At 41.0% G+C, this 16,533-nt stretch overlaps 1 protein-coding gene across 1 annotated transcript in view; it reads right to left on the bottom strand.

Moving 5' to 3' along the window:
- The window catches only part of frtz (WD repeat-containing and planar cell polarity effector protein fritz), a 36,450-nt gene that overhangs the window by 13,502 nt on the left and 6,415 nt on the right, over nt 1-16,533 (bottom strand). Inside the window, exons 8-21 of the mRNA XM_084583925.1 lie at nt 16,302-16,501; nt 13,769-13,869; nt 13,306-13,368; nt 13,071-13,170; nt 12,263-12,299; nt 10,948-11,018; nt 10,349-10,399; nt 9,113-9,184; nt 8,720-8,811; nt 6,789-6,893; nt 6,115-6,220; nt 4,910-5,024; nt 3,292-3,415; nt 490-553 (exon numbers count right to left, since the gene is read on the bottom strand). Coding sequence (XP_084440051.1) covers nt 490-553; nt 3,292-3,415; nt 4,910-5,024; nt 6,115-6,220; nt 6,789-6,893; nt 8,720-8,811; nt 9,113-9,184; nt 10,349-10,399; nt 10,948-11,018; nt 12,263-12,299; nt 13,071-13,170; nt 13,306-13,368; nt 13,769-13,869; nt 16,302-16,501 — 1,301 coding nt within the window. The remainder of the gene's footprint in view (nt 1-489; nt 554-3,291; nt 3,416-4,909; nt 5,025-6,114; nt 6,221-6,788; nt 6,894-8,719; nt 8,812-9,112; nt 9,185-10,348; nt 10,400-10,947; nt 11,019-12,262; nt 12,300-13,070; nt 13,171-13,305; nt 13,369-13,768; nt 13,870-16,301; nt 16,502-16,533) is intronic.

Below are 16,533 nucleotides of genomic sequence, written 5' to 3'. Positions count from 1 at the left end.
TTTAGTGTTTTGAAAATGTCCGCTGAGCCAAGTTTACTATCATCAGAACGTTTGATGTTTACTATCATCACAACCTGCTCAGCATCACTGTTTGATTAATTCAGGAAGTGATATATTAGTTTCAAGGTCAGAAATTTGCTTCAGTGTCATCAGTGGCACCTCAAAACATGTGGAAGCATCTAAGCATTCCTGACCAAGATACAAGTCCACACAGGTTGTCTACAAAGGATATCCTGTGCACATCACCTTTTCATTAAGATGTGACGATGCATATACGAAGCATGTTCTGATGCTCAAACCAAGCATGCAAACTGTCTTAGCATTACCAACACCTCACCATTAACGGTAAGAGTGATTCTGCACTTTGGAATCATGAGTTGTTTGTGTCAACAGGAGTGTGAGTAAGATGCATTATCATCATAATGCAGAGATGCACATTCTTGCATACCTATACAATGCACTACGACAGTAGGCAAGGTATCATCTTACCATGAAGAGATCCCAGTATCCTAAGTCGACAGCCAGGAGAAAGGCCTTTTCCAACCGGTCATACCTGACACAATAACAAACATTGGTTGTGTTTCAAAAAGCATAACAGTATGTAATATAGGATTTCTAGAGGGACAGCTAATAGTAAAAAAACATTAAGCAAGGAAGTTGGGGGGCTCCATGTGTAGTCACTCAGTTGCCTTTGGAGAACATTTGCTACAATCGGTAATTAGAGAAAACCCATTCTGCTTGAGGAATTGCCATGAAACCATCATACTGACATTAAACAGCACACTGGTGACAGTTCTCTATATGGCCAGCAACATGCCTCATCCAATGAGTGAAAGATATTGATTGCATCAAAGGTGTTGGACATATGCAGGCAAAAGTAAACGCACTTTTTAGCATGCCCAGCATCTATGCTGCTGCGCAGCATTAGTGGTGCGAAGCATACTGAAAACATGCAAGTGCAATATACATGCAATAATGATCATCATGCAGATATTTGCATAAAACACAATGGAATTATGCCCCACCATCACGAGAAGCTCAAAAGTTTCTTCTCTGCACAAACATACATTGCAATCTTGTTAATTCAAACTGGCTTCATTTAAGCACCCAGTCAATTCAGCCTGATAAACTCATCCCGTCAGTATCAAGTGAATCAAAAACACTCCAATTTATTTACACTCTGCATAATTTGAAAAAAATTAATTATTTTTTGAGTTCAGATTATGAGAATCATCTACACTTCGACTGTCATGAATCTGTCAGCAAGGAGCCACAAAAGTAGTAATGATACCTTGTGGAGCTAATCTTAACAAACTGCACTGGTACCATTAATGCAATACACAACTGTAGTAGTTTTCTCACCTACCAGTGGCAAAATTTACATACCACAAAAAATTGCTACTATTAAATAATGTTCCTAATAAACAATGCTAAGTTGTAATTACTTCCTCAAAACTTGAGAAACCACGAATAAAACATATTACTGCAGTTTACAATGATTTAAATTATATTCTATTGTACTTTGCTTTCGAAAAAAAAAATGCAATTGTATTAAATGCCACATGTCTACATTTTCAGAAAAGGAAATATTTAAAAAGAACAGTAACTATGAATACGTAAGTCCATCTAATGTAGCAAAGTGACACTTTCAGCTTTGTGTCCTGCAGTGGGTATAGTCAGGCTGAGGATGATGATGATGAACATGTGTACAACTGCCTCCCACAGTCAAACAATGATACAGAAACATATAATACGACTATGGATATAAGACGAAGGGGCGTTTCAGCCTTCGTGAAAATTTTAAAGCAAATTACAATTACAATTCAAACGTAAAATAATCAGAAAACTATGACCAAGGGCTGCATATGAACACAGCGTTGTCTTCTGCCACCTCCAGAAAAACGAGGGATAAAGCTGCCACCACATTGATGCATGCAACCTATCACTGCATTTCCTTTCTTCCACACTACTTTCTTTCCACATTCATAGCCACTCTCCCCTCAGTCATTCTTGCCGGTGCGTGCACATGCTTTATCTCACCAGGCCAAGACCATCGTAAAGCCAACTTCTGAAGATTGAGGTCACACGAATACCAATGAGGAGAAAATTTGTGCTACCTTTGTATGTCAGTTCTGAGTAGAATGTAAGGTGTGTTCCCAAGCAGATGATTTCAAGCAAATAAAACTCGTGTTACGTTTGTGCAAACACACTTTCATGCAAATGAGCAAGAACCTAGGCAGCACAATCCATCGGCACAACATTGGCAGTGCGTTGGCATTGCACTAGTCCTATGTTGGGCCGGGCATTGCTGATGCGGTACCAATATTAGGCCAACAGTTTGTGCCGACTGGGAAAGGGAGGCATGCTTCTGAGAAAGACGTGCAGCCATACCCAGCCGAGGTTAGACGGACACCAGACCCAAATGACCACAATGCGGGATGCTGTGAGTCAAAGTGGAAGAAATGGCAACTTTATGCCGCGTGCTTGATCAAAGAAGACAGTGCCTGCCATCTGTACTTTCAAAAAAGGCATGACCACATAATGAACAATATGCCTCCTTGAAAGCACCCTGCTGGGTGCAAAACTGACGGTGAAGCCCTTCCTCATGTTCCCTCGTGATTAATTAATCAAAACAACAGCCAAGTACAAACGAAACAGATAAGTATATGTCAAAACACAATTCACTCTAATCACTGATCTGTGTCGGCAAAACTCCTCAGGTAGGTTGCTGAACAATAGAGTTAAACAGCATCTCTGCTCCAAAGCTCGTTCGATTCCAATGTTAAAGTACAGACTTGTAACAACAAAACCTCATTTACAAGCATACTAATGTTCAGTACAAATGTTTACAGCACACGAAAACAATGAAGAAACTAAATTATTTTGATGATTGTTTTAGTGACAAAGCAAATAGGCAGGCTTTAAGAGAATAAAATGAAGGAAATTTTGACAGTCTGATATTTTTCAATGAGTACCAAAGCCTCAGCCTTGTACTCGCTTTCCATAGCTTATTTCTTGTATGGTTTGTTTTCTTTTCTTTTCTTTTTTTTTTTTTTTTGCTGCCAACTGTACAACCACTGACAACAGGTTCAAACAACGAGAAAGGTAAACAAGAATTGACAGGTTCTTCTCAATTTTCTTTTTTCCTCCTTGTTGCTTTTATACTATAAAAGACCATTTTTAAACTGGCCCAGAAGTTTTCGCATAAACGTTTTCCCAGACTTAAAACCACAGTCGCAAGGCAAACAATACGCAAGACATGGTTAATGACACACACAGAGCAAAAAGTACCTCAGGAGATGGTGAAAGAACCGCCTAGCAAGGTGGCTGATGCGTATGCCATACTCCGCCACCACGGAATCTGGTATTGGCTGGGCAGGGCCATAGAAGCTCCCCAATGCACTCTCCAGCTGGCCTACAAAAGGCAGTTGTCCAATATATGACAGTAAGAAGACTAAAGGTTTATTCACACTTGCGACTAAATGAGGTCGCGCGATTTAGTCGCGACCTCATTTAGAGGAGAAGAGCTCGCCACTACCGATGTTCACACTTGCGACTGTCGCCTTCTCGTTCTGTTCTGGTTCCGTACGATTTGGGGGTAAGAGAGCTGCTGGTCGATGACAGCGAACGTCGGCAGCCGCTTGCCAGACACTTCAGCTTTTTCAGGCGAGCCCGTGCGCATGCCGCACTTTCGTGTTTTCAAAAGAACACCGACGACGAATAGATGATGTCAATCACCGTGGTGTCAATATAAAGTGTTGCGCCTGCGTGAAAAACCCATTCCTCAAAAGTTCATGGCACTTACCGGATAGTCCGGTCCGAATATCTTTCCAATCTCCTCCCAGGCCATATCCTTCTCCCTGCCTTTGAATTCCGGGTGCCGTTTGTTGAAAAGGTAGGGGTATTCTTTAATTGCATTGAGAAGGTGCTCGATCGAGTACTCTGGGACCTTGCTGATTGATGAAATGGTTTGCGACTAGTAGTCGCGCGAGTGGAAATTCGAGCAATGCCCGATCGGCCCGCGGCAGTTGCTTTTCGACCGATGCGACTATTTGCGACTGTCGCTTTTCGGCCAAAACGGTCGCGCGACCGCTGCTAGTCACAAGTGTGAATGGGCCTTAAGTCAGAAAGTACCCTGCACACGATGACAACACGAACTCCCCTGAAGGTGTGGCATATAGGACCAGTAGCAAGTGAAGAAAAACGACCTTCGCCTGAATCTCAAGGAAATGCAATGCCTTTTAAAAAGTTTACAGCACAAAAATGTCAGAGTCACGGTGAATAAAGACCTCCTGAAGTGTGACAGGTAGACCCCTGGACAGCGCCATCAACAACCACTAAATATCTAATACCTAACTAGCACATCATGTGTTGCTGTACAAGGGTGGCAACCAGGGCTAGTCTAGGCGCATTTTCGTTTATATGGAGCTGTGAGTGGTTAAGGTTTCTATGATTCATTACATATGTAACAAGGTACTTGCGCAGAGTGAACATTTTTGATCACATATAAAGAACTGTCATGGCGCCCTTTTTAGTTTTACAAATACCAGTACATCCTTCCTTGTTCCTCTTCCTTTCTTATGTTATATCTACAGCTTTTAACGACAGTTTCTGATGCTTGCAACTTGACTGCGCCTGAAAATGGGTGTCAAATCATATTTTCTACCTTTTCCACGCAATAGACAAACACCACTGTCATTGTGTCATTCTGCAATAATTTCTTTTTCCACATCGTACAGTTTCCTCTTCTCTGCGAGCACTAGTCCTTGTGACAGATGTTTCTTTGTTTTCTTTTCCCGAGCTAACCTTTTTAGAGCCCATCTTTTATGCTTCTTGAAATAAGCAATAACAATAAACAAAGAAATTGAGCTCCAAGTTGTGTGAAACCCAGAAAAACGCACGCGCACACCTTCTCGCTTAGAATCCAGAGGCTGGCGAAGCAGGTAGTTGACAATCTTTCCGAGACAGAGGAAGGACTGCTCGGCCACACGACCCCAGTCAAGGCTGAGGAGAAGACAAATGGCCTGCAACGACAGCAAAAATATTCTGAGAGCACTGTGGAATCTACATTGCAGAAATGCAAAAGCCTAAGCACTGCTGGTCCACATGGTGCATCATGTTTTCTCTCATTATCATTATCAACTAAATGCACCATCATAATCACTGCTAATGTCATCATTGCCGTTATCACTAATTGCAGCATCACTGTCATCACTACTATCATCCTCACAGCAGACAAGGGGAATTATGATGAACGTTTCAGATCCTGGGCGTAGTGCAGTTGGTCAAAGCGCTCGGCCGGGGATCCAAGGGGTGGAGACTCGATTCCCAGTGGAGACAGGGTTTTTATTTTTCTGATGATGACATCATGACATCATTTGATTGACAGCTATAGTGCACCCGGACGAACGAACTCCAACAGTATGAGCCATTAAAGGCTTTCGCCTTGAAATAGAGTTAATTCAATGGCATCCACAATGAAGCTGAGGATGCACCAGAGATTATGTTTTGTAAATGGTCTTCAGAGTTGCCACTCATAGAAGAGCAAAAGAATGAACCAGGAAAAGAAAAGAACCTTTATAAATGCATCATCAGGCCTAGGATAAACACATAAATTTCCCAGGACACAGTGGAGGACACAGGTACCATCGAGAATAAAAACATTTTAGTTTTTTTGCTAATCCGATACTCGATTCAACATTCAAAGGCATTCTTTTTTTCTACACACAGAAGGAGCCACAAAACCATGCCCTAGAACTCTGCTCCTCACTAGAAAGCAGAACTTACCAATAGAATGAGTTTAGCCTGAAAACAATCCTTAAAAGCTGAAAATGCCACTGAAAAGCTCTTAAATTTTATACCACAGGTAAAACTAAAACATCTGAATTGCAAACTTGTAACTTCAGTGCATCTCTTTCATTTCTTTTTTTCACTCTGGTAGATATTTTCGTAACATACAGTTCATTTTCCTTACAGTTCACCCATGGTCTGTTCTTTATTTAGCTCTAAAGCTTAATTTCACAATGCCACATGCAACTTTGTTAATGAAAGATTCCCGTCTGATTGGTACCAGTCAAGAACAAGATAACCAAACCAGGAGAAGTTACAGCGCACCTCGTCCACTTGAAAGTGCTTCAGGTATTGTGACACCAGCTCGAGTGGCCCCAGCTGCCCTCTGGTGAGCAAACCAAGGGGCAGTTTAAGGATGGCCAGTGGACCCCTGCATAGGAAGAGAAAGTACCATAGCTTAATTACTAATCAAAGAAGAGTTAACGACCAGATCAATATCTCTGACAGTATTACTTGACCCATTAGAGCATAGAAGAAAATAAAAGCATGCAAAATATTGATACAGATTAGACGATGAAGATGAGGGACACAAAGTGAAAGAACGCAGAAGAAAACATGTGTGAATTAGTGCTTTTTTGCCTTTTTTTATTGTACAACAGGCTTTGGTTTTGCAGAGTGCAAAGCCATTGCACGTATCGTATTTGCGTGATTCCAATGTGCTCCTCATAGCAACGCGCAGCATATTTTGCATCCACGAATTGAAAAAAATGCCTTGTTTCTGAATCTAATGCACATGCAAATGTGAATGCCTAGCTAATTAACAAAAGGTGCACATCAGAATCGTGTGAATAGGGTAGAACTTACTTCACCCTCTCCATTTTCAACCTAGCTAAAACGTACGTCAAAATCAATGCCCCGAGTGACGCAGGACTAAGACAACAGAGAGCACAATCTCGTGCGCAATATCCAGGCATGCCGAAACTCCCGTCGCCACACACCCTTCAAACAGTAGAGCTGCACAGTTGAAGGCTGCTGCGGTTGGGCACCGTAAAAGGGCGTCGCCACTTGACTGCCACATCAGCCGGTTCAGGGGGGCATTGTGGCTGCAAATGGGGAGAAGAAAGCACCTGTCAGACAACGTCCTCTGCAATGCACATTGTAGAAAAGCAGTACCAAAAGAATGCTGCCCGAGAGTAATTCAGTATTATAACTTAGAAGCATTTCTGTTGACGTTGCAAGCAATTATCTGTTGAGGTGAGGCAGCTAGCCTGTCTTGTAAGTGAAGAAGCCAAGAAATGTCATTACTGTCATCATTAATCATGATTTCAGCAGGCATTAAAAAGAAGGCAGATAGCGTTAAGCTTGAAAAGGACAGCAAGCTGAAGCATATAACACAAGGCCCGGATGACGAAGTGCAAAGGCGTCCAATGATGCTCTGTAGAAGCTACCAATTACAAAGAAGAGTAGCACAAAAGGTGCAGCATTCAGTTTCAATCAAAACGTTCGCATGGACATTCATTTACAGAAGTTAACCAAAATAAAAATGAATAAGAAAAGCAAATTAATGCCTTGGGGGTAGCATGAATAAATAAATAAATAAAATATGAGACTTTTTTATAGTCAGATACAACTTAAATCTGCGGTAACCAACACACACAATTCCTCCACGACAGAAAGTAGCTGAGTAAAAAGCTAACCACCAGGCCAAATTAAAAGCGCAAGAATTTCGATGCCTCTTTCTTCTTTGGTATAGTCAAATATCAAAAAACTGATTTTGTTCACTGTTCAACGGAGTAATGCACACGCCGTGTACCACTGCCCATAGCTAGCAACTGCTGTTTCTTTAAGTTGTATCCTACTATAGAAGATGGACTTGTCAGTTCACACAAAAAATATGTGGTAAAGGAACACCAAATCTAATTTTTAAAGTTCAGCTTTAACCAAGAAAAGTCAGTATCCTTGACATGCATGGCAGAGCTAGCTACCATCTACACTTACAGTCACAGGAGAAAATAAAGAAAGTTCTGCACACAGTGAGTAGTGCAGTGAGACAATGCATCACCGGACTAAGTACCATCATGGCGAACTCTGAGCTCAGACTCATAATCCCCGCAGAGCAATAACTTGGCTGGAAAGGTTTATCTAATTGCATACAGAGCAGTAAACAGCGATAGAGCAGGCCCTTACTCTTTTTGTCGTTGGGAATCTACTTTTATCTTTATTTGTAGCAAGTCTCAGTTTCGCTCTGTGGCTGTCCCAGTCTGCAGCACTGAAACTGGCAGCCTGCCAATAAACCTTGACGTATTTTGTCTTTTGAGGAGATCTCCTACAGGTTTGACGCTCTCGGCGAAGTGCAGAGTTAAGTGATGAAAGTGCAACTCGTCTCTACTAGTTTCAGAAGACCTTGCTTCTGAATACTGAGAAACAAAAACTCCAGTGCAAAATCACGGGTCAGTCAAAGCATCTTAATAAAACTAAGTTCTGTGCCAAGTACTAGTAAGTTTAATTTCAGACCTTTTGGGGCCAGCTTGGATAATATAATTATTGGATAATATACTTTGATTTTCAATTCCCGAGAGAATCGCATCAATGACGTTCCACATACATGAGCTGTTCATACAAATAAATAAGGCCAAAATAAACTCTGCCAGTTCTGACGGCTTTGCAACGTCGTAAGTTTGATAGAGAAATATTGGGAATTGATTTGTAAAAATGAATTAATATTAAAAAAAAAATTCTCATATATGTGCCAAAACAAAAGCTAGCACAAGCACTTTAACCGTCATACTAACAGAGCGAAACCTGAAGCAAACCGAATACGATGCTCAGAAGGGTTGTTGCAAAAAAAGATTTGTAATTATGAGTAAAGCACAATCCACCTTCCTTACGATTAGCAGCTACTCTAACTAGACGTAAACGGGTACCTTACCTTAGGTAGGAACCAATATTCAATGTAGATGCAGCATTGGCCGACTCATCATTGAACCTCAGTTGGATTGTGGACAACGCTGTGTCAAAACACTGCATCAAACGTAAAAAAAAAAAAGAAGGCTTTGGCACCGTACCAAAGCTCAAGACAGAGCTGACACTAAAATTTGTTCGCTGAACTGGCTTTGATAATTCTTTTTTTTTTTTTTTCAGCACCCAGACATAGGAGCTGAGGGCATGAAGATATTAAACAGATGATTAAGGCATGAGAAATTTATTTTCTGCAAACTTCAAGGCACATCTTACAACAGCCGGAAATGATCAATTATACTGACACGCATTTCAGCTCGAGCAGAAAAATGACGACGCAGTTGAGGACAGAGGATGAGCCTACCTGAAGCTGCCCTTCTTCGGAAGCAAAGAACATAACAGAACCACTCGGATGCCAGGTCACCTTCGTACCCACCTGGAAACAGCAGAGTTTTAAGTTAAGTTTACTTATTACATCAAGCTGGTCTTTTAACACCAATTTTACAATACTCTGTCTGCCTGCAGCACTTTTGACAGCTTTTTTCTTTTCTTCCGACGATTTTCAAAACATGTCATATAAAACAGCCCTTCCAGTTAAAACAAAACATTTTGATCGCAATAATCGCAAGACTGAAATCACTAGACCTTTTCTATTAAAACAAAAACTCAACATAAATATTTAGAAGACAATAACCATATGCACGGCAGTGCTTGGCATTTCAAGGTCTAGAAGCATTTTGAAAATAAAAATGCAATTTTATGCTACTGCAGTTCCAGTTTCAAAGCAATTCCAACAGGTCACAAAATACCTATATGCCTACCCTTCCCTGCCACAAATACCTTACCAGGCTTTCCAACCATATAAAGCCTTACAATATCCCTTTTAATGTTTAACAGCTCCTAAAAATGTACAGCTAGACTACCTTCACTCGTAAAGAACCTTGTGTTAAATATCAAAATTCAGTACCCAGTGGTGGCCTATCAAGATACAGAGGTTCTTAGCATATTCCACTGATTGCCTTACAGCTGCTTGGTTCTGAAGACCATGGATTGGATTAGTGAATTCGTATAGTAAGAGGTAGTAACTATCTACTACACCGGGGTGACCAAATTCTGTTAAGTGAGAGGGCATAATTTTGTTGTTCATCCAGCTAGCCTTTCTAGATTAACTGCTAACTGGTTAGCATACTCTTGCATGTCCTCGTAAGTCATTCATGGGGTCACAATTATTAGAGGCCTAGTTAGTTCTGCCAACACATACGGCGGCATTAACACAAGACCACAATGCCTCCTACACAAATAGACAGTCGTTTGACCACTACACCAATAGTACAAAGTCAATTGATTTGTTTATATATAAGGCAAATGACTGGGGCTCAGTATTAGTGTGCTATGATACCATGTCCCAAATGACCTGACCCAAGCATAGATAGGCAAAGTTTATATTACAATAACTATTACAACATTGTACTTGCTGGTCGTTCTCTAGGTAATTCTCCAACAATAAATGTGCTGACTAAATTTTCCCAGTAAAGCAAGAAAATTATGACTTTAACTAGGCAAGGTCATAACTGTTCGGAATTAGGAGACAAGGCCTCACAAAGGACGTCGTCGTGAAGTGTGTTGTCTGGCGCACAGCATCATAAAGAACCTGGAAAAAGCAAAGAAAACAGCATTAACCCATACTAGAACTTCATGCTAGAATGACAGCTCACAGACTACAAGACTTCTGGTCAACACAGAGGTAGGTTATGATATGCTACACCACTTAAGCCTTTTATCTTTGAAACCCACTCTGTTTTTCTCTTGTTAGCCACTGCAAATCTCTGTGCCCTAAAACAACAATCTGCGAAAAAAATCTAACAGGGTAGTCAACTGCCAACATAATTAGGAATTTAAATGTAGCAAAAATATGTGCAAATGACCATAAGTTGAAATTAAGGGGAACCTCTTTAATTCACTAGCTGTCGACAGAGCAAACTGTCAGAATGCACTGTAGACTCAAAACTGAGCCAGACTTGTGGAGCAAACGTAACCTACTTTAGAATGTTGTCCATACTTTGTCCAATGCTCCTGCGCTCTCGCATGACACAACAAGTCTCATTTTTTTGTCTCTATGCCAATCATGTGAAACATACCTCTACACAGCACAGACACACAAGGTGCCAACAAAACAAAGAAGGTTGCGAAACCACTTACTAAGGAAGCATCATCACAGAGAAGTACAAGTTTGTCCTCGGCATTATTCCACTGGGACGTAACTACACGACCTGCAAGGAGCACAACACCAGACAAAATTGAGTGCCGGCCTCTTGTCATGCGGTTACAAGCAGTCTTGTACACATTACAAAAAATAAGTAACTGATTATAATTATTTCATTTGAAATGTAACTGACTACAGTTGTCAATAGTCAATAATGGCCCCAGAAAAGTAACTGAATTACAGAGCAGCGACAGTTTACTACTGTCACTTTTCTTCTAATTTTATTGACACAAACTCGCAGCTTGATTGAGATCTTTTAACATGTTAATTTTCAATAGGTTCGGTTAGGTTTGGTTAATGGGGTTTAACGTACGACCCAGGCTATGGGAGGCACCGTAGTGGAGGGCTCCGGAAATTGACCACCTGGGGTTCTTTAACATGCACTGACATCGCACAGCACATGGGCGCTTTGCATTCCGCCTCTATCGAAACGCGGCCGCCGGAGCCGGTATTTAATCCTGCATCCTTGAGCACAGCAGTCGGGCACCCTAATTACTGCACCACCACGGCAGGGCAATTTTCAATAGGTGTTTTTCAATGTTGTTGTCATTGACTTTGCAAAGTTTCCTCATGAAGATATCAGCCCCAACACTGAACACACTCTCGATGTAAATGCCAGAGTGTAGAGTGTTGTTACATCGTGCAAACACCTTGCGCACCCACTCGTAGTTATGCAATGCCCTGATGCCAGTTTCTAGGCCCTCCTCTACGAACGCCGCACTTCATTGTCGGTGCTGTGAAAAGGTGCTGATGGTAAGGCCGCAGGAAAGCTGAAATCACCTGTAGGTTTTTTGATTGGAACATCAGATGCAGTTTAATACAATAAACACAGTATATTTTAAATATTTGTGGATTCTGGTGTGTATAGTATGTCTCACACAACTGCCAACGAGAAACATAAGTCAAGAAAAGAACATTTTTTTTTTTATAACGACAAATTAGGTGTGCACAATTGATATGAAGCATCCATAAATGCCTCCAGCTACAAGAAGGTCACAGAAAGTGCAATATGCCAGGCAGCCATGCTCACTGTCGCGGGGCCAAACAGTTTGACACAATCACATTGTCACGGACGATTCTACTCTGCAGCCTTTTTTGCAAGCAGTTAATCACAGGTAATCAATTACAGGAAAAAGTAATTTAATTACCCCAAAGTGTTACTGCTTCAAAAAGTAATCAATTGATTACAAATTGCACTAAGATGTACAACTCTGGCAAGAACTTAAAAACCACTTAATCATCTCACCGTACCTTGTAGGGAGATGGATATCATGGAGATCCTCTCGAACTGAAAGAGAAAATGACAGCCATAGCAATTAGCACAGGCAAAGCCATACTCCAACTGTCAGACTGAAACAGACTGCTACAAAAAAAAAACAAATGGGACAGCACTAATTACTACACGCTGTTGATTGACAGAAAGCATGAAATTCAGCTGATGTCCCTGCAGTGACAATAAAGCTGTCATAAAATAAAACTATTGTCACGGACAGAATGTTGCCACAGTGTCATTGCCAAAATCACAACCGGATTCACAAGTGTAATAACAGTGCCAACAAATTATCACGGCTAATTCAACCAGCTAATCACTTTGAATGCCAGAAACCTGTACAGACGATGGTTTCGTACATTAGGAGCATCGACTATCACGTCATTACTCCACACCTCTCCCACCATTTTCACATTCATCTCACTGACAACTGGTTAACAGTAAGCCACCATAGATCGAGACAAAGGAGCTAATCTAGTAAGTTCAAAGAGAAATGGTGACCACTGCTTGCATGAGACACAGATAAATGAAAGGAGTAAGGACAATTCAGTGCCTTGCTGCAAATGTAACTTAGCTCTGGCTGCAACTGACGTTGCTTAAACAAAAGCTACCGAGCTTATTTCCAACAATGGGCCACTACTTTGCGTCTAAGTACATAAAAAGTCAGTGATACAAAGCAACCCCACAATGCTGCATATAAATGTCAGAGCACAAGGAATGCCCAAAACAACAAGCTCAGTAAGTGCAGTTTATCACATGTCATGAGCTAGGAGAAGAATGTCTACTTACTTTCCCTCGGCCCAGTTCATACACGCAGACATCGACTGCAACGCTACCACCCCTGGAGGCATCCTCTTCAACAATCAGGAGCTTGTTCGACTGATATTGACTGGGATTGTAGATTAAAAAGACATGAAAGAAAACACAGGATTGTCCAAGTTACTACACAGCTGTAGCAATCTCGCATCACACACAGTCAAATGAGACAGTAGAGAACAGGACAGCAAGCATGAAATTAGCATACCTGAATGACACCAAAACCGGGATTTTATCAATGCGTCCATACGTCAGCAACTCTGCATTAGGGCTGCAAATCACACAGATGATACGATCAACACGGAAAATGTAGCCATGCAAAGAGTTTTTACCGCACAGGCATGAAGGTACTTGAACCACATATTCCCAACATTCCTTTCTACATTACAATTGCAAAAAAGCCTTCATTAGCTTTTCCTTACAACAAAGGTTAAAACGGCATAATAAAAAGGGGGGGGAAGGGTTAACACATTCCGTTAAATGTCCATTGCAAGTTTACATTCTCTGCATGCTTTCACATAGGTAATACACACTGGTCTGTTTACTTGTTGTTATGTAGCAGATGAACAAATTTCTTAATGCGCATCGAAGCAAAAAATGCCCAAAAAATGTTAGCAAGAAGAAAAATTCACTCAATTACATAGCAAAAACAAAATCAAACTGAGCCTCACCCATTGAGTGCATAGACCACCATGTTCGACCGCTCTCTGTTTGATGTCGACGGCATCCACGGCCACACCTCGCCGTCCCCAACTGACCACCAATTCAGCACCTGCACCCAACACAGGGGGAAGTCATCACACTAAACTTTTGAAATGTAGCATAAATTTTAGAGCGTTGCCGCTATTGCGTTCATTTGTGATTATTACGTTATTCCTGGACTTAGTACCTCATGCGTTCCACAGATGGCGCCACATACTCATGCACAATGTGTTTGATCTCGCACTGTGCAATAAAAATTATCGTCTTCATCAAATTCCAACTGCGAAACACTCTCGCGTTATGCACTGAACATCATCATCATCAAGTTCCGTCTGCACCAGTCCATCAGTTAATGTAAGTAAATATGGCATACACATACGGCATGTCACTAAAGACAAAGACCACAGCCATACCAGACAGGCCGTCAGACTGTCGAACAATAAGCAAGACTAACCCGTTTGGTGTGAAGATTAGTAAGCGCGAAAGCGAGCCAAGATAGAAGCGGTGCAGCGAATGGCTAATGATCATGAAACATAGTTCAAGGATAGTTGATCCTCCATACGAACCTATACGTAATAAAAATGCATGCATACCACATGATCTCGGATATATCGAAAACATAACCTCCTTATAATAAAGATGCGTACGTACCACGTGACTTTAGATAAAACGAAAATGCATGCATCTTCATCATAACTGAGCACAACTAGTGCTCAATATTTATGTTCGGCAGCATCTAATTGTTCAATTTTTTTAATTTTTCTTCATTGTTCTGACAACAAAACGAAGTATCAGAACAATTACAAAATGTTGTGATTCCCAATGCCAAAACAGCAGCTTTTCCACTACTCTTGAACTCCACCTTATGCTGAATGATCTTTCAAGTGAATTGTGTAGCGAGAAAGGCAATTTACCCTGCAGTGAAAATAACATAAGCAATACAGTCAAACGCCTCTACAGCGAACACCTTTATAATGAAACAACCTGTATAACAAAGGATTTCATATGTCTTGTTCGAATTCTTATCGTTCACATGACTCATGAAAGCCTCTACAGCGAAGACTACTACAACAAAGTACCTGTGCAACAAAGGAATTCAGGCATTCCTGATGGCTTATTTGTTGCCTTATAACGAACACAAGTCGTGATGCCACCACTGCCCTTCAAAGCCACTGCTGTGCTGTGGTGCACATGAGGATATCAAGTCTAGAAAAAAACAAAGACAGAGAATCTGAACTCGGCAATACAAGAGAGTCAATAGCAGCATTCGAAGCTTTGTAGCTGTACCTTGCGTTGTAACCGGATTTCGCCATGAGACATGCTGTGAACATCGATACGATAATCATCGCACATTCCATATCTTTCATTAAGTATCACCTCTATTCATTACAAATAAAGCTTTCGATAATAAATAAAGCTTGCTCTACTGCCAGCAATATGGTATGCACCTTCTACAAAGAAGCGACCTGTATAATGAAGGATTCTCTAAATCCCTACCATTTTATTATAGAGGGGTTCAACTGCATCAAACAAGAAAATTTTCTAAGTTAGAGCCACTACAAACAGTGACAGTGAACTTCACATTCTGCACAAAGAAGGGTACTGCAATTACTAGTCTTCTATTCTCACTATTTTTGCAGGCTTTATCTTGTACTCTCGAATAAAAAATTTCTCGTAATTCTTTTTTTTCTTTTTGCTCAAAGCAAATGGAAGTTCAAACCAGACATGCAATGGACCACAATTTATACTAAGTGCTCAGAAAGCATAAGCAGCATTACATGCTTGTGAGAAGAAAAGTGCAAATTTTGCAATACTAGTCAGATATCAGTCGACACCACTAGCTGGAGGGCGTCCTTTGAGGGGCAGCTTTCACTCCTTTTTTTAGTTGTATTCAACATTAACATACAGTACTCTCAACTGCAATACAATATGAAGCTTGGTTAATGTCGCACTTTCTGAATAAAGTACTATTCATACAAAACAAATGCTCAGCTTCCTTTTCATTAAATCGCAGAACCCACAGGCATTTATAAAGCATGCACATTATGATACATTTACTGTGTTTGCAAGAATAGAGGTAATTATATTATTTCTTTATTTTTGCCTTTCTTTCTCTTTATGTTTTGTCACAGGGAGCTAAAGCCTGGCTTTATCCTTAGTAATATAGCTGCCTGCACTAGCGCCACCTCTACTGCACATTTAAAGCAACACAATAAAGTAGCGTGGCAAGAGTATATTATCCCACAAGCCATAGTAGCGATATCCAAGCTATTAATTGATATGAGTCATATATCACAGAGGAGTTATATAGTATATATTTCTGAACAGAGTGAGATATGTTTGCTGTGAAATTTATTCCTCTTTAGCCCCACTTTATCCACACTTCGAGCACACACATTGCTTAGTTATGACCTTGGTACATCCCACAGTTATAATCCAAGACCCCCCCCCCCCCATAATACCAACATTTTCTCCCTCACGTAATCAAAGCAATTGCCTTACCCAGTCCTTTAATGAATTGAGACTCAATTTCCGCTCAAGTCGCCGCCCTGCCAAGCCCAGGATGTCAAACGTCACAACCTTGGCATCAACAGACGACAGCTTGCGAACGCCATCTGCTCCGACCAGAGGCTTCCCAAAACAGGCATATGTCATCTTTGGCTCATAGTAAGAAACCAGCAGGCTGTGGTTTTCCAGAATAGCTGAAAATGAAATAGTAACCACATCAGCTCCC

This window comes from Amblyomma maculatum, chromosome 11 (genome assembly GCF_055883805.1).
Source record: "Amblyomma maculatum isolate TAMU_Amacu chromosome 11, ASM5588380v1, whole genome shotgun sequence".
Classification (NCBI taxonomy): Eukaryota; Metazoa; Arthropoda; class Arachnida; order Ixodida; family Ixodidae; genus Amblyomma; species Amblyomma maculatum.
Note: the sequence above shows the minus strand (reverse complement) of the source record. Positions and strands in the feature narration are given on the sequence as shown.